Source organism: Pseudophryne corroboree, chromosome 5, assembly GCF_028390025.1.
Source record: "Pseudophryne corroboree isolate aPseCor3 chromosome 5, aPseCor3.hap2, whole genome shotgun sequence".
NCBI lineage: Eukaryota > Metazoa > Chordata > Amphibia > Anura > Myobatrachidae > Pseudophryne > Pseudophryne corroboree.
The window spans coordinates 232,738,866-232,762,737 of NC_086448.1; the positions used below are offsets into that span (position 1 = coordinate 232,738,866).

The 23,872-nt window shown below is 47.1% G+C and overlaps 1 protein-coding gene across 5 annotated transcripts in view; it reads left to right on the forward strand.

Annotated features, from left to right (window-relative positions):
• Window positions 1-23,872, forward strand: part of PLCL2 (phospholipase C like 2) — a 472,193-nt gene that overhangs the window by 222,760 nt on the left and 225,561 nt on the right. For all 5 annotated transcript variants that reach the window (XM_063922176.1, XM_063922173.1, XM_063922175.1 and 2 more), the window contains one exon: window positions 6,521-9,001. In XM_063922176.1, the coding sequence (XP_063778246.1) occupies window positions 6,521-9,001 (2,481 nt within the window). The remainder of the gene's footprint in view (window positions 1-6,520; window positions 9,002-23,872) is intronic.

Below are 23,872 nucleotides of genomic sequence, written 5' to 3' on the forward strand. Positions count from 1 at the left end.
AGAATTGCGATTAGAAAATTCTTAGCAGTTTCTGAGTTGCTCGAGACTTACTCCTACACTGTGATCAGCTCAGCCCGTTTCGTTCCTAGTTTGACGTCACAAACACGCCCTGCGTTCGGCCAGCCACTCCCCCGTTTCTCCAGACACTCCTGCGTTTTATCCTGGCGCGCCTGCACACTCCCAGAAAACGGTCAGTTTCCGCCCAGAAACACCCACTTCCTGTCAATCACACTCCGATCACTTCAACAATGGAAATTCTTCATTCGGACGTGAGTAAATCTACTAAGTTTTGTGCTAAAATACTTAGCGCATGCGCACTGCGTACCATGCGCATGCGCATTTTCGCCTTAATCGCTCCGTTGCGAAAATCGGCAACGAGCGAACAACTCGGAATGACCCCCTATGACTGAAGTTCTAGCAACATGGCACCAGTAATACTGAGATTTTGGCTATAAATCCATAAGTAGCGAGCTGACCCTTTAAAGGTCTTCATGACAGATCTCAAAAGTTCCCAGAATGCCTGTTAGCCATGTGTCATATACAGAATACTGTATCTAAAGACCATTTACTGTGCAAATGTAGTTTTGTTTTTTGTTTTTTTGCAAATGTTTGTGCTTTTCAGAAGAAAAGCGTTTGCTTTAGCAACCTTCCCCTTTGTGATTTATGTTGGATTACTCTAAAACAACAAACAGAATAAAGTACAGTATGTGTTTGAGTGCTGGTTGCTCCCCCTTCCCTAGCCTGGCTCTGTGGCTTTATCACTATTACCGGGGGCCTAGGAGTCACCCTGTATCTGGTGTCCTCCTTCTGAACCAGCCTCTGCTATTGCCAGATAGTGGTGCAATTTGAAGTCTTGAAGAGTAGGTGACGATAACCTGCACACATGTTCTGCTAAAGGGCAGTTTGTTATATGAATGAATGGGATTTGTCTGGGGTTTGTTTTCCCTTTAAACACACCCTATCAGTTTATCTGATTGTCCTAGGCTTTCTGACACTGAAAGTGATGTCACCGTGTTTTTTTTCTTTTGTCTGATTATATTCAAAACAAATGTTTAGGGTTTAAGTATGTTTTTGGAAGGCTTGTGATTTGCTTAAAATACTTTGATAATCAGGATGGTGTCCTTAAGTCGCTACCGTATGTAATAGAACTGCTGATTGTACGGGTAACATAATTTACAGTTATCATTATAGTTTTTATCTTATTTGCCTGGTGAAACAATGTTCTCCTTAGTAATCCCTGTCCCCCAGGGGCAGTTGTGACCGGACATGGCTGCAGCAGTGGTGGCCACTAGCAGTGGTCTGAGTGGGGTAGTCAGTGCAGTCCAATCTGAGACCAGGCATGCTTTCCTCGGATAAGTAAACAAGGGCTTGATACTGTACCTAACAAAAATGATACTAAAATATTGCTTGGAACTGACATTACTACCAGTGATAGCACAGGTTCTATACTTCCTGTGGGATATCGCAGGGTGGTCTTATGGGATGATTTTCATTTGTATGCTTGTCTTTCAGTTAATATTCATTATGGGACAACAGGATAGGTGTAACGGGTTGGGTGACCGGCAGTCAGGATCCTGGCGGTCAGCATACCGACACCGGGATCCTGGCAGGGGTGAGCGCAATGGAGCCCCCTGCGGGCTCGCTATTCTCGCCATGCTGCTGGCTCGTGGCTCGCTGCGCTTGCCACAGGTTCTATGTCCACTCTATGGGTGTCGTGGAGTGGGAATAGTCCTGGGTCACCTGCCGGCATTCTGGCGGCCAGGATCCCGTCGTCAGTATGCTGACCGCCGCTCACCTGACTACATCCCGGTGTAACAAATCTAATATAAAATAGGTTGGATGAAAATAAAGTAGTAGGTTAATTTGGATGTATTCATTATTGTAAGATAGTTGTATGATGGTATAAGAATCCTGATGCAGTACAGTACATATTACTAATTAGGAAGGGGGGGGGGGCAGTTGTACTAGTGAAAGTTAATGTTCACTTATATAGATTAAAACAATACATTCTGCGCCATAAGGAGTGAGACACGTGGCGCCACAGATTCCTGGGTTTTCATACTTTTTCATGAGTTTAGTGTCTTATGCACATGGTAGCATATACAGAGTCATACTGGCATATTTAGTTGGCCGCAAGATTTACCCTGCGGCAAATTGTCAGGTAATTAATTACCTTAAGGTGTGGGGAAAAGCTATTCAATGAAACAGCCTTCTTCTCGTGCGAGTTAATCATCGCTAATTAAATCGCGCTACCTTGTAATTAGTTCTACCCCACGACTAATTGAATATGTTCCATAGTGTACTAAGCACTTATAGGGGGTAATTCCAAGTTGATAGCAGCAGGAATTTTGTTAGCAGTTGGGCAAAACCATGTGCACTGCAGGTGTGGCAGATATAACATTTGTAGAGAGAGTTAGATTTGGGTGGGTTATTTTGTTTCTGTGCAGGGTAAATACTGGCTGCTTTATTTTTACACTGCAATTTAGATTACAGATTGAACTCACCACACCCAAATCTCTCTCTCTCTGCACATGTTATATCTGCCCCCCTGCAGTGCACATGGTTTTGCCCAACTGCTAACAAAGTTCCTGCTGCGATCAACTCAGAATTACCCCCATAGGCCCTACACACTTAGCAATTACACTAAAAGATATGAACGATCTTGTTCATTAATGAATTAAATATCATTCATATCTTTCAGTGTGTATGCACCAACAATGAATGATGCCCGGCCCTGCGCTCGTTCATCGTTGGTGTCGGTTCGTTTATACATGCAAGCCAATATGGAAAAATCTCGTCCATATTAGCATGCAGGGCTATGGGGTCGGGTGACGGGGGGAGTGAAGAAACTTCACTCCCCCGTCACCCACTCTCCCCCTGCCACCGAGGTGTCTGTCGGCCGTATAGTCCTTTGGGCACTTCGCCCAGCAATCGACAGGTGTGTAGGGCCCATTACAGTTTACATTTTAGTCCTAGACAACTTGATATAAAGTTGCAGATTAAGCACAACGATGCGTGGTGCAATGCATGGCATATCGGTCCTCAGTCGCACTTAGCAGCTGCATGCAATGCCAGTGCTAGCATGTAAAGTACCCATGCATTGTACTTTTGTTGCATTAGTGATGCAATTAAAAGGCATATTTTGGTTAGAAAAAAATGTGTGTCAGGCGTGACTTAGTCGCAAAGTCTGTGGTGTGATGTAACAATAGGTTTATGTGGACGCATCTATAGGGTTCTGAGAGTGTTTGTGTGTGCGTCTGGCGGGGGGGGGGGAGTTTCAGGGGAAATTTGAAGAAAAATTACTTCACAGATAGGGTAGTGGACAAGTGGAATAGCCTCCCATCAGAGGTGGTAGAGGCTAAGAAAGTAGAGCAATTTAAACATGCTTGGGATAGACATGAGGATATCCTTACAAATAAATAAGGATCAAATAAGGATTGAGATAAAAAAAAAATATGGTAAAAAAAAAAAGGGGCAGACTAGATGGTTCAAGTGGTTCTTATCTGCCATCAAATTCTATGTTTCTATGTTAAATTAGCCACTGTAACCCCCAAGATATGTGGAGCTGTATGGATGCATCTATGAGTTGGGTGAAAACCAAGTAGGATAGTGTTGCTAGGGGGGCTACTGTCCTTGTCCTATTTTTTCTTGGCACTAAAGTAACTCCTGAAGCCTGGACATAGTACAGCGTGTTAATGCTAAATCTCCTGGCTCCGGCCTAGGTCGACAGCTGCTACCGCCAAGTGCTTTTTCAAGGTATCCTAAAATATAACATGTCATACTTTAGTGTAACAGAGAGTCGATTAACTTTGTTATGGTCTCCTTAATGTCTCTAGCCAGATTTATATAAGCCACCCCAGCCAAAACTTAGTTAATTGAAACTATAACTCTGTGAAGAAACAAAATGTAGACCTTTATTATAACTACTGTACTTTATTACAACTTGTTACAGAAAATGTTTCAGTTTTTTTCTGTAGTGATTTTTTTTTTTATAAAACCCCCCAAAACAAATCAACAACAAAACTAAACACAACGACATGACCAGTGCAAACATCACAGTCTCGTTCAAATGCAGAGAGACGCAGTTTAAGTGTCAGAAGCCTTTTAAATGGGATCTAGTTAAATGGTCGACAGATACAGATAAGTCTTCATACATCTTTGCTGCAGTCACGCCAACCAGCCTCATTGGAGTCGATTCAATTCGGCAACTTATGAATAGCGCCAGGAATTAGCTCCCGACGCTATTCAATTCAGCTCCAGTTAAGTCGGCGATGGCCCGTTCTCGCCGACTAAACAGGTTGAATTGTCGGGAGAACGGGCATTCTCTGACTTAACTCCCCGGCGTGAGGCTGATTCCCGACAGAATCAGCCTCGCGCCGGCCGCGAGGCAGCACTTTTGTCGGGTTTCTTCTCTCATCCCCTGGGGATGAGAGAAGAATTCCCGACAATTGCGGGTAACTAGCAGCTGAATTGAATAGCGTCGGGAGCTAATTCCCGGCACTATTCATAAGTTGCCGAATTGAATCGACCCCAGTGACCTGCAGTCGACTAGGACGCCCAAGGAGACTGTGCTGATTGATTGGATATATGACACTTGTATATCTGCATTGTGTTGCGAATAAGACGCATTTTCAGCAAAAAAAGCAGACTGGCATTAGCCTAGTTGTACGGGGCCTGGCTGCTCACTCACACCAGGCATCTCGCACTGCATGCGTATTGAGGCCAGATGTATTAGGACACATCTGTTTGCTGTCGTCTGTCTAAATGCAGACAGCATAATGTTGACCTCAGAATTACATTATTTAAAGCATTATTACTGTGTCGGCATTATAATTTGTAAATGTAAGGTTATACCATCATGTTCACAGTTCTAATACCAACACAGTAAAAATGGTTTAAATAACATTACTACCATGTCGGCGTTGTGCTGTGGACATCGTGTTGTCAACAGCATAACTGGTAACCAATCATGCCCTTTCCCAGAAGCCTTTGTGATATCGTGTTTCAAGGACCATGTCTTGAATGTAGTAAAATTATCACTCCAAAATTAATAAACTTTGACATAACTAAACCCTATGAGCCTTACGCTGGGTACACCATGCAGTATATTGTTCATTATATCGTTAAATAATATACCGCAAGTACAGTACATTGATGGGTGTGTACACCTGATGTGTCTGTGAACAGACCTATCGCATCGGCCCTGCAGCACAGCCAATACCGATATATTTTGTAGATATAATGGTACATCTGACTGTGTACGGCCAACCTGCCGACTGTGCAATAGGTCCAAAGCAGCAGCCATTGAATATGATGTCACAAAGTGGGCGTGCATCTTCAAATAACTTCTGCCAGACATATCGGGCAGTGGAGTGAAAAGATTGTATGCACAAGATTGTTTGCTTATGCACCTTGCTAATCAGTTGGAGGACCATTGGCCAGGTGTGTACCCAGCCTTAAGGGCCGTACACACAGGGGAGATGTGGGGGGAGATGTGTGCTGAGCGATCTAGCACAGACCACTCAGCACACATCTCTCCCCCTGCTCACCACTCAGCGCGATGTGTGCTGAGTGAGGGTGATGTGCTAGATGATTAAGTCTGCATGCAGGCCAATGTAGCACCGGCGATAGCATTTCACGGGGCAGCGCATCGCTATCGCTGTGGGGCATACACACGTAGAGATCCGTGCTTAAGTTCTAAGAAATCTAGACAGAATTTAAGCACAGATCTCTCCGTGTGTACCCCCCTTTACAATTGCAATCCTCCCCAGCTAATTTTACAGTGTGTATGGTCTGAAGACCAATAGTTGTTGGTGTACATACTTCATGTAAATCTCTATTCTTTCTAAGCATTAGGCCAGATAAATAATGAAGATTGGAAGGAACAATTGTGTTGTCTGTACACACTGTATCGGATGTTTACTTACAGTACAAGCAAAAGTCTTGAGTTACTTTGCATCTCAAGTGAGCATTGCATAGTGTGTACCCAGCTTTAAAATGTCCTAATTCTTTGTTTTACCATTGTGAAAGGTCAAGTAACAATTTCTGTCCTTTTACAGCAAACGTCAGGCTCAATTTCAAACGTTTCCTGTAGAAAACATGTCTAAATGAATATAATTATATTAGGAATGAATGTTAGTGCTTTGCCAGCTAGAAAAGAACTATTCATAATGCACAGATGTATATGTGGTGCCTCACTGAAATGAAGAGGCTACTTTGCTCCCTTGCCTCATTATAGTGATGTCGCTTAGAAATCATTGCATGAAGTGTCATATGAAAAGCTATCATTTTGATTTATGAAAAAATATACCGTTTGTACGTTGCTATAGAACCCCTGTGACACCTTATAAATAAAATATAACTGTAATAATATAGTATAAAGTTGGTGGGCATTTGCTTAACTCATATTTTTCATATACCCAAATGTATGCGTCTAATATTCTTAGTAGAATTATCTTGAATGTTTATATATCATTGTAACTGAATTTCTGGTAATATTATTTGTATCTTTCATTTATAGGATGGCACCAAGCAGAAGCGAGAACGTAAAAAGACTGTATCGTTTAGCAGCATGCCAGCAGAGAAGAAGATCAGCAGCGCAAGTGATTGCATCAATGCAATGGTTGAAGGGTCCGAATTGAAAAAAGTCAGATCCAACTCCAGAATCTACCACCGATATTTCCTTTTAGATGCAGATATGCAGTCTTTACGGTGGGAGCCTTCAAAGAAAGATTCTGATAAAGCAAAGATCGACATTCGGTCCGTAAAAGAAGTGCGAACTGGAAAGAATACTGATATTTTCCGTACCAATGGAATTTATGACCAGATTTCAGAAGACTGTGCGTTCTCCATAATATATGGAGATAATTACGAATCTTTAGATCTTGTTGCAAACTCTGCCGACATTGCCAATATTTGGGTAACGGGTTTACGATATTTAATTTCATACGGGAAGCATACACTCGACATGCTTGAGAGTTTCCAGGATAACATGCGGATGTCATGGCTTTCACAAATGTTCAGGGAAGTAGATGAGGAGAATGTGGGACAGTTACCTCTTTGTAAAGCCGTGCAGTTTATAAGAAGTATAAATCCAGGTCTTAAGAACGGCAAAATTGAGTTAAAATTTAAAGAATTACAGAAATCAAAGGAAAAAAGTAACCCGGAAGTGACTCAAGATGAGTTCATTGAAGTTTTCCACGAATTGTGCACTAGGCCAGAGATTTACTTTTTGCTGGTTCAGTTTTCGAGCAATAAAGAGTACTTGGATACCAAGGACCTCATGATGTTTTTGGAAGCAGAGCAAGGTGTAGCACAGTTGACAGAGGAGATTAGCCTTGATATCATTAGGAAATATGAACCATCCAAAGGTCAGGAGAAAGGATGCCTTTCTTTGGATGGCTTTACAAATTATCTTATGTCTCCAGATTGTAGTATTTTTGATCCAGAACACAAAAAGGTTTGCCAGGATATGACGCAACCTTTGTCCCACTACTATATAAATGCGTCCCATAATACTTACTTAATAGAAGATCAGTTTAGGGGTCCATCAGATATTACAGGCTATATACGTGCTCTCAAAATGGGGTGCCGGAGTGTTGAACTGGATGTTTGGGATGGTCCAGACAATGAGCCTGTAATTTATACTGGTCATACGATGACAACACAAATAGTCTTCCGTAGTGTGATAGACATAATTAACAAATATGTCTTCCATGCATCGGAGTTTCCATTAATTCTCTGTTTAGAAAACCATTGCTCTGTCAAGCAGCAGAAGGGTATGGTACAGCACATGAAGAAGATTTTAGGAGACAAACTTTACACCATCCCACCAAACACGGAGGAATCGTATCTTCCATCGCCTGAGTCTTTAAAGGGCAAAATAATAATAAAGGGCAAAAAACTTGCCCCCGATTGCTCAGGTTTTGAAGGTGATGTTACAGATGAAGATGAAGGTGTTGAAATGTCTCAAAGGATAGACAAAGGCGAAGAGCAACAAAACAGTGTCCCTGTGAAGCGCATTCAGCTTTGCAAAGAGCTTTCAGACCTTGTCAGCATTTGTAAATCTGTTCAGTTCACTGATTTCCAGTCATCTTTCCAGAATCAAAAATATTGGGAAGTTTGCTCCTTCAATGAAGTGGCAGCTGGTAAATATGCAACTGAAAATCCTGGAGATTTTGTTAACTACAACAAGAGGTTCCTATCTCGGATTTTCCCAAGTCCAATGAGAATAGACTCAAGCAACATGAATCCTCAAGATTTTTGGAAGTGTGGATGCCAAATAGTCGCAATGAACTTCCAAACTCCCGGGCTGATGATGGATCTTAACATTGGCTGGTTCCGTCAGAATGGAAACTGTGGATTTGTTCTGCGACCTGCCATCATGCGAGAGGAAATCTCTTTTTTTAGTGCAAACACAAAGGATTCTGTGCCTGGAGTTTCTCCCCAGCTCCTCCACATCAAGATCATCAGTGGGCAGAATTTCCCAAAGCCAAAGGGTTCTGGAGCCAAAGGAGATGTTGTGGATCCTTATGTCTATGTTGAGATCCATGGAATCCCCGCAGACTGTGCTGAACAGAGGACAAAAACAGTACACCAGAATGGAGACAATCCAATTTTTGATGAAAGCTTTGAATTTCAAATAAATCTGCCAGAGTTGACAATGGTGCGATTTGTGGTGCTCGATGATGACTATATTGGAGATGAGTTTATAGGACAGTACACTATTCCGTTTGAATGTCTGCAGCCTGGCTACAGACATGTTCCTCTACAGTCTTTAACTGGAGATGTGTTGGCTCATGCGTCGTTATTTGTCCATGTAGCGATTACAAACCGCAGAGGTGGAGGGAAGCCTCATAAACGAGGTCTGTCAGTTAGGAAAGCCAAGAAATCGAGGGATTATGCATCAATGAGGACATTACTTATAAAGTCTATTGATGAAGTCTTTAAAAATGCTATACAGTATATAAGAGAAGCCACAGACTTGAGAGAAAATATGCAGGTAAGAGTTATATAAAATGTGTCTGCATAGGACAAAAGTAGGTATGTGTTCAAGTGCACCAATTTTCGCTATACTGCGATTAGTCGCTAACTGCGCATGCGCAAGGTACGCAGAGCGCATGCGCTTAGTTATTTTACTAAAAACTTAGCTGTTTTGCTGTAGCGTCTGCGGCGCTTTTCAGTCGCACTGGTGTTCGGTAAATGATTGACAGGAAAGGGGCGTTTCTGGGTGGTAACTCAGCGTTTTCCCGGCGTTGGCTAAAAAACGCAGGAGTGTCTGGAGAAACGGGGGAGTGGCTGGCCGAACGCAGGGCGTGTTTGTGACGTCAAACCAGGAACGAAACGGCCTGAGCTGATCGCAGTGTAGGAGTAAGTCTTGAGCTACTCAGAAACTGCAGGGAATTATTTATTCGCAATTCTGCTAATCTTTCATTTGCAATTCTGCTAAGCTAAGATACACTCCCAGAGGGCGGCGGCCTAGCATGTGCAATGCTGCTAAACTCAGCTAGCGAGCGAACAACTCGGAATGTACATGAATCTGTATATAAAATAGATCTATACATAATCAAGAAAACATTACACTGGTCAACACATATCTACTTTTTATTTCATCACACACACAAGTTCATTTTTCTGAATGCATTTTTGGCGCTGATTCCAAATCCTGTTTCTGCTGCGGAGTACACTGGGCTCCACAAGGAAAGACATAGGGGTGTAGAGTAGGATCTTGATCCGAGGCACCAACAGGCTGAAAAGCTTTGACTGTTCCCAGAATGCATAGCGCCGCCTCCTCTATAACCCCGCCTCCCTGCACAGGAGCTCAGTTTTGTAGTTGGTGCCGCAGATAGCAGGCACATAACAGAGGGGCTGTGCTGGGCATCCCTGAGAAGAGCTTTTTAGAAGAAAAGTGAAGACTTCAAGGGCAGCAGCAGTGTGTATATGTCTTTTGACATTCACTGCTGCAGCTCCATCTCTCCCCAGCGGCGCTGTACACTCCCGATCCCTGGTTGCCGGTTTTCTTCCATGGTCAGGCACACATGACGTGGGCTCTCCGGGATCGTGTGGCCGCGCTTCGGGAGGTGGTGAGTGGGTCCCGCTTGCGGGACCCATACTTTATCGCGATCCGGCGCGGTCAGTGGGAGGTGGGCCGCGCGCGCTGGCGGTGGACACTGTGGCAGTACATGCGATCCCACTAGATCACGAGGGCATGGGCGCAGGTCAGGTTTTCTCTCTAAACCATTTTAACAGTAGCCCACAGTACCCGGTGGTTTTGCCAGCAGGGGGATAAGGCTTAGACCTGAAGCCCCTCCCCCAGCCCCAGGGCGCCATTTCCCGCGAATGTTCCCGCCCTGGAGCTGCATATCTGTATCTTCCTCACTCCCTGTCAGTGTCTGGGCACCATTTCTCTCAGCTACACTGTTCCTGGGACTGCTTGGGCAAATTCTCCTTTGTAAAGCCGCCTGGTTGTCAGCGCTGTGACTTTACATGACACTTAAGTATTCTACCTGCCTATCAGACAGTGTTAGTTAAGAAAGAGTGCATTTAGTCAGGGTTTTCTAGTACAATTACCCTGTGATATACATCCAGTTCTTACTGTGCAGTGTTATATCTATTGACTACATAGCTATATAAGCTGGTCCAGTGCAGTATTATTGTTAGTAATAACCTCTGCATTGTACAACTGTGACTATATGTGTGTGCATTAGCTTGCTGAGTAGTTTCCATTCGTGTCTCTCACTCAACTTGCTATACCTATATTCTATAACCTGAGGGGGCTTGGTGCGTCAGGTTTTATAATAATATAGGATATTCACAAGTTATACTCTGATACGTATTTTTCTCTGTGATTTTAGTCACCATATCTCTCCTATATTTCTGCTTGTGCTGACTACACTGCACAGGGGTTTGGGTAAGAGGTATTGTGCTGCTGCCAATTGTACTGTGTTACCTGATACTGCCAGTTATATCATGTCTGCTTCTGAAGGTAACGGTTCTGGGGCTGAACACACTGCTGGTGTTGCTGAAGCCACAGATCCATATGAGGAGAATATAGCAGCTGTGGGCTCTGGTTCTAGGGGCTCCTTGCCCCCCAGTGGGACTGTGGCAACGGAGGTCCATAATGACCCGCCGTGGGCTGCTTTTTCCATGCTTCTATTTACGCTAGTTAATAAACTAACACCCCCTATGGGACCCCTATGCCGGTGCAACCGTATGCGGTCCCTGGAGCTAATCCGCCGTGGGCGGACGATTTATTTGCTCAATTGAAGAAGTTGAACCAGTCCCTGACTACTGAAAAGCTTGACCCTCGCTCGCCTAAGTCCAAGGGGTCCTCTAAGCGAGCTCTTCTCTCCTCACAATCCACTGCTGTCACTGACACCTCGTCTGATGAAGATGGCACTTACACTGACCACACAGATTCTGACTCAGATACTGCTGATGGGGAGGGTAGTTCACATGTGGATGTTCCTGATCTTTTGGAGGCTATTAAATTAATTTTACAGATTACGGATGATCCCGAGCCATCCGTCCCTCCTAAGAAACCAGATAGGTTCAAGCGTCAGAAGGTGGTTAAACAAGTTTTACCTCACTCTGACCACCTAGTGGATAAACGTCAGGAACCCTGGGGAAACCCGAGTAAGAACTTTGCGCCTCAAAAGAAAATGCTGGCTCGCTATCCCCTCGCACCTGAGCTGTCTAAAAATTGGGAAACGCCTCCTCCAGTAGACTCACATATGGCTAGGATGGTGGTTTCCTCAGCTCTACCTGTCACTACCATCACGTCTCTAAAAGAGCCTACGGATAAACGTGTGGAGGGTTGTCTGAAAGCGATTTACACCCTCACAGGTGCTGCACAAAGGCCCACTGTTGCAGCAACATGGGCTGCAGAGGCTATTGAAGCATGGGCCTTGGAGTTTGAAGCTGAAATCTCTTCTGACCATGCTAGACAATGCTTGTCATATATTGTCACAGCTTCTCGCTATATTAAAGAGGCAACTTCTGATACCGGTATACTAGCAGCCAAGGCCTCTACTACATCAGTCCTGGCTCGCCGGATTTTGTGGCTGAGATCCTGGTCTATGGATCTGGACTCTAGTAAAACCCTGGAGGTACTCCCTTTCTTTTTTTTTTTTTTAAAACACATTTTATTGAATGGATCATGAAATAGGTACAATAATTACATAACAGAGCACCCGAACATTTTGGGTGCTTAAAATACAAATGTAAGTACAGTAAATTGTTACTACAACAGCATGGATCCTTTTTTTTTTGTTTTTGTGCTTTCCCGTGTTTAGAGATTCAAGTTAGAGCATAAAAAGTGGGAAACTCTCGGCAACGGAGTGGCCTTCCGTCAAGAGAGTCAGCAAAGGAAATGAGAAAAGGAGAGTGCTCAGAGAGCGATCAGAAGAGGACAGAAAAGCGTAGGAGGCTGGGCACCTCCGGTTGAAGAAAAGAGGGGGGGAGTAGAGAGAGGGAGGAGAGGTGGAGGGGTAGCCTTCGGGGGCAAGAGGTGGATAGGTCCTTGGCATGCCGTGTCAGATTATGAATGGGGAGGAAGCCTGTTGTAGGTTTAGCCATGGGGACCATACTTTATCGAATTGCTTCGCAGTATTGCGGATAACTGCGGTCATGTATTCCATTTTGTGGACATACCATATCCGAGAAATTATCCCCTGCATTGGTGAGGGGATCGGGCTCTTCCAGTCTGTGGCGATTTGACATGTCATTGCCGAGACTATATGTCGGAATAGTTTGTTTTGATGTCTGTTGAGGGTAGGAAGAGTCATGGGGAGCAAAAAGTATTGGGGGTCGGAGGGGATGGAGGTGTCGAATAGACGCGAAAGCATGGTGATGAGTTCACCCCATATTGTGTAGATTTTAGGGCAGGCCCACCATATGTGTAAGAATGAACCAATGTCCGTACAGCCCCTCCAGCATCTATCTGGAGTATCGGGGAACATAGTATGTAGACGGGAAGGGACATAGTACCATCGGTAGAGTAATTTATAGATATTTTCTTTAATTCTTACACAGATGGAGCTGGAAGCCGCATTGTCCCATATATCTACCCAGTCCTCATTGTCTATAGTGAATCCCAGTTCCTTTTCCCATGCCGCTTCATGAGGGGCCCGGGGTGTTGTGGGGGGGTCGTCCAGGAGGGTGTAGATGTCTGATATGAGGCCTTTAGTGTTGGTGCGTTTCCAGCTAATGTGTTCAAAGGGGGATAAATGTCTGTGGAGAAGGGTGGTGGTGATGGTGGAGTGGAAATGTCTAATTTGTAGATAGCGGAAGAAGTCCGATGAGGGGATTACTGTTCCTTCACGGATATCTGCGAATTGTGGGAACGTAGCTGTGGAGGTGATATCATTAACATAGAAAATACCACTCATGCGCCAAGATGTGTGCGTGGCTCTGCTCATACCTGGTGGGAAGGCTGGGTTGTTAAATAACGGAATTAGCGGGGACGGGTATGGGGCCAGACTGAACCGTCTATTTGTCAGGTCCCATGTTGCCAGGGAGCGACTTACTACAGGGTGCAATAGGGCCGCACGGGGACGCTGGTTCCTGTGAAGCCACAGTAGAGAGGATAGTGTAGCTAGGCCCGTCTCCTCCGCCTCTATCCCCACCCAGACCTTCCGTGTCCCGCTTTCGTTGCACCATTGTGCACATTGAGCGAGTTGCGCGGCATAAAAGTATTTCTTAAAATCCGGGATACCCAGGCCGCCGCCTCTGGAGGGGCGTTGAAGCAGTTTAAGTCTGACTCGAGGGCGTTTGTGATTCCAAATAAAGAGGGAGGATTGGCGTTGTAGAGTCTTGAAGACGTAGGTAGGGACGTAGATCGGGAGGGTCTGAAATAAGTACAGGAGTCGGGGAAGCACGCTCATCTTGACAGAGTTAATTCTGCCTATCCATGATATAAAATAACTGGACCAGTCCACCAAGTCCTCCTTAATTGTCTGTAATAAACGGGGATAATTTGCTTGAAAAAGTTGGTGGTGATGGTGGGTCAAGTACACACCAAGGTATTTAATTTTCTTGGTATGCCAGTTACAGGGGAGGATAGTTTGAAGTTCTTGTTTGAGAGCTGCCGGGATATAAAAGTTGAGGACCTCTGTTTTGTTCACGTTTATTTTATAACCTGATAGCTGTGAGTATGAGTTGATCTCAGATAAAAGCGCGGGGAGAGATTGGGCTGGGTCAGTGAGGGAGATCAGGACGTCGTCGGCGTATAACGCTATCTTGTGTTCGGATAGGCCTGTGGATATTCCATGGATAGCACTGTTATTACGGATCCTTGCTGCTAGGGGCTCCATGACTAGGGCAAAGATTAAAGGGGAGAGGGGGCATCCCTGCCTGGTACCATTGGTGATCCCGAAACTGGAGGAGGAAACACCGTTAACCATAACCTGGGCCGACGGGGAGTGGTAGAGTGCTTTAATTCCCTCTAGAAAGTTTCCGGAGAATCCCATTTTGTCAAGGACTGCAAAGGCAAAAGACCACGATATGCGGTCGAAGGCCTTCTCCGCGTCGAGAGCCAAAATGAGAGAGGGAGGTTTCCGTTTTTGGATTGAGTATATTAGATCTATTGCCCTTCTGGTGTTGTCAGACGCCTGGCGTCCAGGAATGAAGCCGACCTGGTCCGGGTGGACCAGGCCGGGCATCAGGGGACCCAGACGGTTAGCTAGTATTTTCGCATATATTTTCAAGTCAACATTCAATAAGGAGATTGGTCTATAATTTAAGCAGCTAGTCGGATCTTTGTCAGGCTTTGGGATTACCACTATATCGGCCCGAGTCGTCTCCGGCAGGAAGGAGGCTCCTTCGAGGATACCGTTAAATAGGGAGGCTAGGTGTGGGGCCAGTTCCTTCGCGAAGAGTTTATAATATTGGGCTGTGAAACCGTCCGGACCCGGAGCAGCCGACGAGCGCATCGATCGTATGGCAGCTATTGTCTCCTCCTCCGAGATTCGGCTATTTAGGGCTTCCAGTTGATTGTCGGATAGGGTTGGGAGGGGGGTATCGGATAAATATGAGCGCACTCCCCCGGATCCGTCCGGAGACAGCAGGGGCGGGTCAGGTAAGTTATAGAGGGAGCTATAAAACAGGCGGAAATCTTCAGCCATCAAATCAGGGTCATATGTATAGGTTCCCCTTTGTGACGAGTACAGTTTATCTATTGCACCCAGCGCCTGCTTACGACGTAGTTTGTTGGCTAGTAGGGTATCTATTTTATCCATTTTGTCGTAAAAGCGTTGTTGCAATTTCCGAAGAATTGTTGCCGCGCGGTTGGATAGGAGAGTGTTGAGTTGTCCTCGGAGGGAGTCTATCTGAGTGAGTAAAGAGGGGTCGGGGGATGCTTTGTGTTTGGGTAGTAAGGTGGCTATTTCTGATTCGAGGGAGGCTATTTCCTGTGCGGCTTTTTTCTTAATTGCCGACGATTTTGCTAATAAGGTGCCGCGAATCGTGGCTTTGTGGGCTTCCCAAAGGATATTAAGTGGAATGTCGGGAGATGTATTTTCAGTGAAGTAGTGTGTGATCGCTAGTCTAGTTTCCTCTAGTGCAGAGGGGTGTTGTAGAAGCGAGTCATCAAGACGCCATTTAAATTTCCTATGAGGCGTGCGGTATATATCTATGAGGAGGTAGACCTCAGCGTGGTCCGTCCAAGTCAGTGGTGTAATGCCCGTGTCCGAGATCAGTGGCACTAGGGCAGTGGAGATGTGGATCATGTCAATCCTGGAATAGTGTTGATGTGGGGCTGAGAAGTGTGTAAAGTCTTTGGTGTGGGGGTGTTGGGAACGCCAAGTGTCACAGAGACCGTGGAGTTTCATGGTGGCGGTAAGTGTGCGGGAAGCCCGAGGGAGGGTCGTCATGGAAGCATGAGGCGGAGGACCAGATCTGTCCAACAAGGGGTCTATTATGGTATTAAAGTCACCACCCATGATAATGCTTCCCTGTGCTTCTCGTGATAGGCGTTTGGAGAGAGAATCAAAAAACAAAGATTGGTCTTGGTTGGGGGCGTAGGCGGAGACCAGAGTGAAAGCCTTAGAGCGGAGGGTACCCATTACCATAAGGAACCGCCCGTCTGGGTCTGTCACCGTCCTGGAATGTATAAACGGGATATTACGATGAACTAAGATGGCCACACCCCGTTTTTTGCAGTCTGCTGAGGCAAAATAGGACTGGGAGAACCATTTGCCCTTTAGCCGAGTGTGGGGACCGGTGAGATGTGTTTCCTGCAGGAATGCTATGTCAACTTTCTCACGTCTGCAAGCACTCAGGAATACGGTACGCTTCCTAGGGGAGTTCAGGCCATTAACATTGACCGAGAATATTTTAAGAGACATGATTAATTACGTGGGGGAGTACGGCATGTTGCCAGGTATAGTCCAGCGAGGTACAATTTGTGCCAGGCGAAGGCCACCCCTCTGGGCCAAGCAGGAGAAGGAGCAGGGAGGTCAAGCAGAGGCCACAAGAAAAGAGAGAAAAGAAAGAACATAGAAAAGAAGAAGAAGAAGTACCCCAAACGGGGAAACATCCCTGAGGTTGTGGGTCCCATTTAGGGGCCGCTAGGAAAAAGCATCGAGTTAGTAACACTATAAACAACAGTAAGGGATTGTGGGGGGGTAACTGAGCTACCATGCGAGAGGGTGTGCGTCACCCGGGCCATGAGGGCTGGGAATGGTTATGACCTTTTTACCTTTATAGCAAACATAATATAATATAGGACGTTGAGAACTGTGTCCATACAACAAATTTGCAAGCATAAAAACAAAAAAACAAACAACAAAAAAAAACAAACGGGAGAAAAAATTAAAAATTGGGGAGGGAGAAAGAAGGGAAGGGGAGGGGGGGGGTTGAAGGAAAGGGAGGGAGGAGGGGGGGGGAGGGGGGGAATACCACGGGGATTCAAACAGTTATAACTTGATTATAACAGCATTAACCAAGGATAGTTACGATACTGGTAGTTGAACTGAGGTCGAATCTTCCACTGTTCACACTCGTTTCGAGTCGTGGAGACGTTGCACCGACAGTTCATGCACTATACATATCGGGGAGTTTCCCCAGGTCAGGGAGGGTCCTTGTCCACATTGCGCTGTCGGGTCACCCGTGTCCAGTCGGGAAGAGGGGACTGAGGATGTGGCGGTTGGGATGATGAGGCCGCCATGTCATCTACTGCTGATGTTGGGAGGAGATCTAGCTTTGCCAGCAGTTCCTGTCCTTGGGGTAAGGTCTTGACCGAGTGAACAGAGTTATTAACGTGTAAGTGGAAGGGGAATCCCCATCTGTATCTGATCTGGTGTTGTCGTAGGATCCGGGTGACCGGTTGGAGGTCTCGCCGTTTTTGGATGGTGGAGGGTGCAAGGTCCTGAAAGATCTGCAGCTGCGTGCCTTTAAACAGAATCTCCGATGTGTCTCGAACGGAGGACATAATTTTCTCCTTTGAACGGAAATAATGGAAACGGACAATAACATCCCTGGGCGGTTGGGCGGGAGATGGTTTTGCCCGGAGTGCTCTGTGTGCCCTATCGCAGAGGCATTCTTCGACTGTGAGGTCTGGTACCAAGTGTATGAAGAATTCTCTCAAGAATGTTGGTAGTGATGGGCCGAGGACCGTTTCTGGAACGCCCCGTATGCGCAGATTATTTCTACGCGAGCGATTTTCTTGGTCCTCTTGTCGCTCCTTGAGGGACTCCATTTCCTCGTGCAATCTAGCGAGTTCACTGTCAATGCGGTGTTGGGAGCGACAGAGATCGTCCGTCTTTGTTTCCAGTGCATCCGTCCGGTTACCGAGATCTGTAAGGTCCGATTTAAATTCGGCTATAGCGTTCGAGAGTTCTTGCTTGAACGCGGACTGCACTCCCTCCAATAGGCTCGACATGACCGCCTGTATCTGAGGATCGATACCTACTTCCGACGAACATGGAGAGGGGGGGGAGCTTGCGGCCATGATGGGGTTCTGTGAGCCCTTGGACTTTGAGCCAAAGAAGTTAGTCGGCGCTTGCGATGCTTTTTTGTTTTTGGACATAGTGGTATGTATCAAAAAAGGAGGGTAGGGGTGGGGGTAAAAAAGAAAAAGGAAAGAAAATTATTGATGGGAGGACACAGGCCAAAGTCCGTTTAATGAGCAGGCAATCCGGTCAGGTCCGATCCTCCAACCGCGGGGCTGGGGGTAGGGTGCCAGAGAGTTATATATGGAGTCTGACCATTTAGCTATGGCACATGTAATATATTATTATTTTGCGTTAAATCATCTTTCGAGTCATCTTAAGGATAGGTCTGAGATGCATGGATCCGGGTGTCATAACGCTGAGACCGTGTTTCTTCCAGGCGCCAACTCCGCTATCGGGGCAGGTCGCAGTCCAGCCCCTTACTCAGTGGCCCGGGTACTCATGGTTGGTATTAAAGCACTTCCATAACCGTCGCCAGTGCCGGCGGTGGTGTAAATAGAATCTGGACTCCTGCAGAGGTGAGGAGTGTGTGGTATAGTGCGGCTTTTCTTTACCCTGTCTGGGTGCCAGAAAGTAAAATGGCGACTCTGGGCTCCCGTCGTGGGCTTCTATGGAGCAGGGGTGCAAATAAGAAATAGATGCTGTGGTGACAGCAGGTACTCACAATGTTCCAGGATGGCTGGGTGTTGAAGGCAATGCAGCCTTTTTTGGCTGTGTTGTAGAGACTTCTAGGGCTGCAGGTGTGCACAGCCTTTTCCAGTTAAAGCTCCAGGATTTCAAGATGGCCGCCGCAGCATTTACAAAGCTGCTTCTCTCCTCTTTTTCACCCTCTGTGGGGCTGCCTATGGCACAGAGGCTCCTTGGGGATGCTGTGGGGCGTCCAGCCACGCATACAGGGAGGATCCGGGGTCTCAGGGAGCCGTTCGCGGCCGCGCCCCGCTCCCGGAGCTCACGGCCGGGTCGTCCCCGAACTCGAGGCCCCGGCTGTAGGGCACGTGATAGGCCGCGGCGGCCGGAGGTAGCAGGGGGGCCGCAGACCCGTTTCAGCAGCCGCACAGTTCCGCCGGAGGGATCCACCGAGGGGGTAAGGCCACCGTAGGCCGTTACCAGCGGTCCGGAAGGGGGGGAGATGAGTGTCCCGAGTCCCGCGGACGGCTCCGGAGCCCGGCCCCGCGACGCGCTGAAATCGAGGCCCCGGCTTCACAGGAGGGGGAAGGCCGCAATCCGCAAGGGCAGCCAAGGCCGCCCTCCGACTCCGCAGCACGTTTCCCCTGGCCGGGTTGATGTAAGCAGAGGCAATGGGGTAAGTGCAGGGGACACCAGGGGACCACAAGGGGTATTTTTAGGGTTTTTATCAGCCGGTTAGCAGGAGCCCATGGGAAATGCTTCCTCTCACATTGCCAGCCAGGCCACGCCCCGGAGGTACTCCCTTTCAAGGGAGATATTCTGTTTGGGGAGGACTTAAATTAGATTGTGGCTGACTTGGCTACTGCCAAAACTGCCTGTCTGCCAAGTACCGCTCCTTCTGTGTCGAAGGCTAAAGGTACTTCCTTTCGCCCCTTTCGTCCTTCAGGTAAAACAAAAGGTCAGGCGTACAACAAGCAGGCCCGCACTACCAAACTTGGTAAGCCAAAATCCAAAAGAGCCTGGGCGGCCCGTCAGCCAGCTTCCAAGACTGATAAGCCTACCGCATGACGGGGAGGATCCCAGGGTGGGGGGCCGGCTTCTAGGGTTTACCCAGGAATGGTTGAAGACCACTTCAGATGCCTGGGTACGGGAAGTCGTCACTCAAGGTTACACCATAGCCTTCAAAAACCGACCCCCTCATCAATTTTGCCGGACGGACGTCCCGTTGGACCAGACAAAGGCAAACACTCTACATTTGGTGGTACAGACCCTCCTGGATACAGGAGTCGTAGTACAGGTGCCTCTTGTGCAGAGGGGCTGGGGGTACTATTCTCCGCTGTTTCTAGTCCCGAAACCGAATGGGTCCTCCCGGCCCATTCTCAACCTCAAGGCATTGAACAGGTTTGTGAAGGTTTCCAAGTTCCGTATGGAAACCCTTCGCTCTATAGTTCTGACCTTGGAACCTGGGGACTACATGGTCTCCCTGGACATACAGGATGCTTACCTGCATATTCCTATAGCAGCGTCACATCAGCAAGGCCTGAGGTTTGCGATTGGCAACCTCCATTACCAGTTTCGGGCGTTACCTTGTGGTTTAACTACGGCTCTGCGAGTCTTCACCAAAGTTATGGCAGTGATGACAGTGGTACTCCGCCACCAAGGGGTCAGGATACTGCCGTATCTGGACGACTTGTTAATCCTGGCAAATTCCCCAGAACTTCTCCTATGTTATCTGGATATGACTGCGCTATTGGACACTCACAACCAGAGGTTTCCATTACCAGTTTCGGGCGTCACCTTTTTGGTTTAACAACGGCTCCGCGAGTCTTCACCAAAGTTATGACGGTGGTACTCCGCCGTCAAGGGGTCAGGATACTGCCGTATCTGGATGACTTGTTAATCCTGGCAAATTCCCCAGATCTTCTCCTGTGTCATCTGGATATGACGGTCCGGTTTCTAAAAGCCCACGGGTGGCTCATCAACTGGAAGAAATACTCCCTGGTCCCTGCTCAGAGCATGGTGCACCTGGGAGCGCTGTTAGACACTCACAACCAGAGGTTGTTCTTGTCTCAGGAGAAAGTCCTGAAGCTTCAGGACAGGATTCGTTGCTTCCTTTCTCGTCCGCAAGTGTCGATACATTCGGCGATGCAGGTGCTGGGCCTCATGGTATCAGCATTCGACATGGTGGAATATGCTCAATTCCATTCTCACCCCCTCCAGAAGTTGATCCTAGCCAAGTGGGACGGCCTGCCTCACCGGATCAGGTCTCGCATGATCTCATTGACTCCGGAGGTACGTCTGTCGCTGCTCTGGTGGCTCCAGGACCGACAATTGTGCAGGGGCCGTCCATTCTGGATATCCAACTGGGTCCTGTTGACGACAGATGCCAGTCTAAGAGGTTTGGGGTGCGGTGCTGGAGCAACACTCCCTTCAGGGTCGGTGGACCAAGGAGGAATCTCTCCTCTCGATCAACATTCTGGAATTGCGGGCGGTCTTCAATGCGTTGAACCTGGCCCAGCATTTAATTCAGAACCATCCTGTTCCAGTACAGTCTGGCAACGCCACCACAGTGGCTTGCATAAATCATCAAGGCGGTACTCGAAGCCGCTTGGCAATGAAGGAAGTCTCACGGGTTCTTCAATGGGCGGAACGCCATCTACCGTCCATATCGGCAATATTCACTCCGGGAGTCCTGAATTGGGAAGCCGACTTTCTCAGTCGTCAGGATGTACATGCCGGCGAGTGGGGCCTCCATCCAGAAGTGTTTCAACTCCTAGTTGAAAAGTGGGGCCTTCCAGACATAGATCTGATGGCATCTCGACACAATCACAAGGTTCCGATCTTCGGAGCAAGGACAAGGGATCCTCAAGCAGCATTCGTGGAAGCACTGGCGGTGCCGTGGAGGTTTCGGCTGCCGTACGTGTTCCCTCCGGTGTCACTCCTGCCCAGGGTAATTTCGGAAGTTCAAGCAAGAAAAAGGAAATCTGCTTCTCATAGCTCCAGCATGGCCCAGACGGCACTGGTTCTCAGACCTGCAAGGCCTATTGTCAGAGCGTCCAATTCTACTTCCACAACGCCCAGACCTCCTCGTTCAGGGCCCCTGTGTCTACCAGGACCTAGCCCGGCTGTCTTTGACGGCGTGGCTCTTGAAGCTACCATCTTCGGGGCTAAAGGGTTTTCTGAGGCGGTCATTCAAACTATGTTGCGGGCCCGGAAACCGGCTTTGGCTCGGATTTACTATAGGGTCTGGCATTCTTACTTCGTTTGGTGTGCATCTAACGATTATGACGCTTCCAAGTTTAGTATAGCCAAGTTGTTGGCTTTTCTTCAGCATGGCCTGGACTTAGGCCTGCGTCTGGCCTGCCTCAAGGTTCAAATATCTGCCTTGTCGGTGTGGTTTCAGAGAAAAATTGCGACCTTACCTGCTGTGCATACCTTTACTCAGGGTGTGTTGCGTATCCAACCTCCCTATGTCCCGCCTGTGGCTCCTTGGGACTTGACGGTGGTTTTGGAGGCGCTACAAGAGTCTCCGTTTGAACCTCTTGGTTCAGCTAATCTTAAGTGGCTTTCCCTTAAGGTGGTGTTTCTGCTGGCTATTGCTTCAGCTAGAAGAGTGTTGGATTTGGGTGCCTTGTCCTGTAGTTCCCCATATATGATATTTCACCGTGACCGGGCGGTTCTTCGGACTCGTCCCGGATATTTACCTAAGGTGGTTTCTTCGTTCCACCTTAACAAGGAGAGTGTGGTTCCGGCAATTGTTTCTCCTGATCTGTCTCCCAAAGATCGGTCTTTGGATGTGGTACGGGCTCTCCGTATCTATGTGAAGAGAACTGCTTATATTAGGAAATCTGATTCTTTCTTTTTGCTGTTTGGATTTCACAAACGGGGCTGGCCTGCTCACAAGCAAACTTTGGCCAGATGGATTAGAATGGTGATTGCACATGCTTATGTGAGAGCTGGTCTCTCAGCTCCTGCTCACATTACGGCCCATTCTACTCGGTCTGTGGGACCTTCTTGGGCAGCCCGCCGTGGTGCGACGCTTGAACAATTCTGCAAGGCGGCTACGTGGTCCTCCGTGAACACGTTCATAAGGTTCTATGCCTTCGATACTGCCGCTTCCCAGGATGCTTCCGTTGGACGCCGGGTTCTTGTGCCCGCTACAGTGCGTCCCCTCCCATAAGGAACTGCTTTAGGACATCCCCTATGTCTTTCCTTGTGGAGCCCAGTGTACCCCGCAGCAGAAAACAAGTTTTATGGTAAGAACTTACCTTTGTTAAAACTCTTTCTGCGAGGTACACTGGGCTCCACAAGGCGCCCACCCTGACGCACTTCGCTTCTTTGGGTTGGTATGGCATTAGCCGCTGACTCTTCTCCTGTCGTGAGAGTGTGGTTTATGTGGCTACTAACCGTTGTCGTCTCTTTTCCTGCTACTGCATTGGGCTGGTTAACTAAAAAACTGAGCTCCTGTGCAGGGAGGCGGGGTTATAGAGGAGGCGGCGCTATGCATTCTGGCAACAGTCAAAGCTTTTGAGCCTGTTGGTGCCTCGGATCAAGAGCCTACTCTACACCCCTATGTCTTTCCTTGTGGAGCCCAGTGTACCTTGCAGAAAGAGTTTTAACAAAGGTAAGTTCTTACCATAAAACTCATTTTTTTTTCTCCTAGCATGTACAGTTTTTTAAATAAAATTGTTTATCACAAGTCATTATCCCAGTTGTATTTGCATCACATTTTTTCACAAGATCTTAAAATCATTTAGAGTGTAAGTTTTTATGAATTATGTCTGGACTATCATTATACAAAACAAACAATGGTCAGCCATCATGCTTTCCTGCCAAAATTCTTGTGAATATCTTGGTGGAACCGTTCTCCTTGCTTGTCACTCACTGCACCAAGATTTTCTGGAAAGAAATTGAGATGAGAATGGAAATGCATTTCCAATGACATGCGACCCCCTATTTCTTTATAAGTATTGAGGAGGTTCTCTACTCCATCCTTACAGTATATGCATAAGACTTGTTACACCCCAGAAAGTTTTCGAATATCCATTTGAAAGCCAGCCAAGCTTTCAATTCCAACGGACTGAGGGCCTTTTGAAAATCCATAGCCCATCAAAAATTCCCTCCTTCAATTTTGCTGCACTAACCGTAGGAAATTTCTTAGAAAGTTATTGTTACATAACAGTCTGGGTGATTCTTGCATTCTCGAGGCATGCTGCTTTATCTCAGCAAATTATTCTAAACAAATAACAGCAGCAGCACACGTCACACGACAGTAGCCAGAGACGATGTGGAGCACG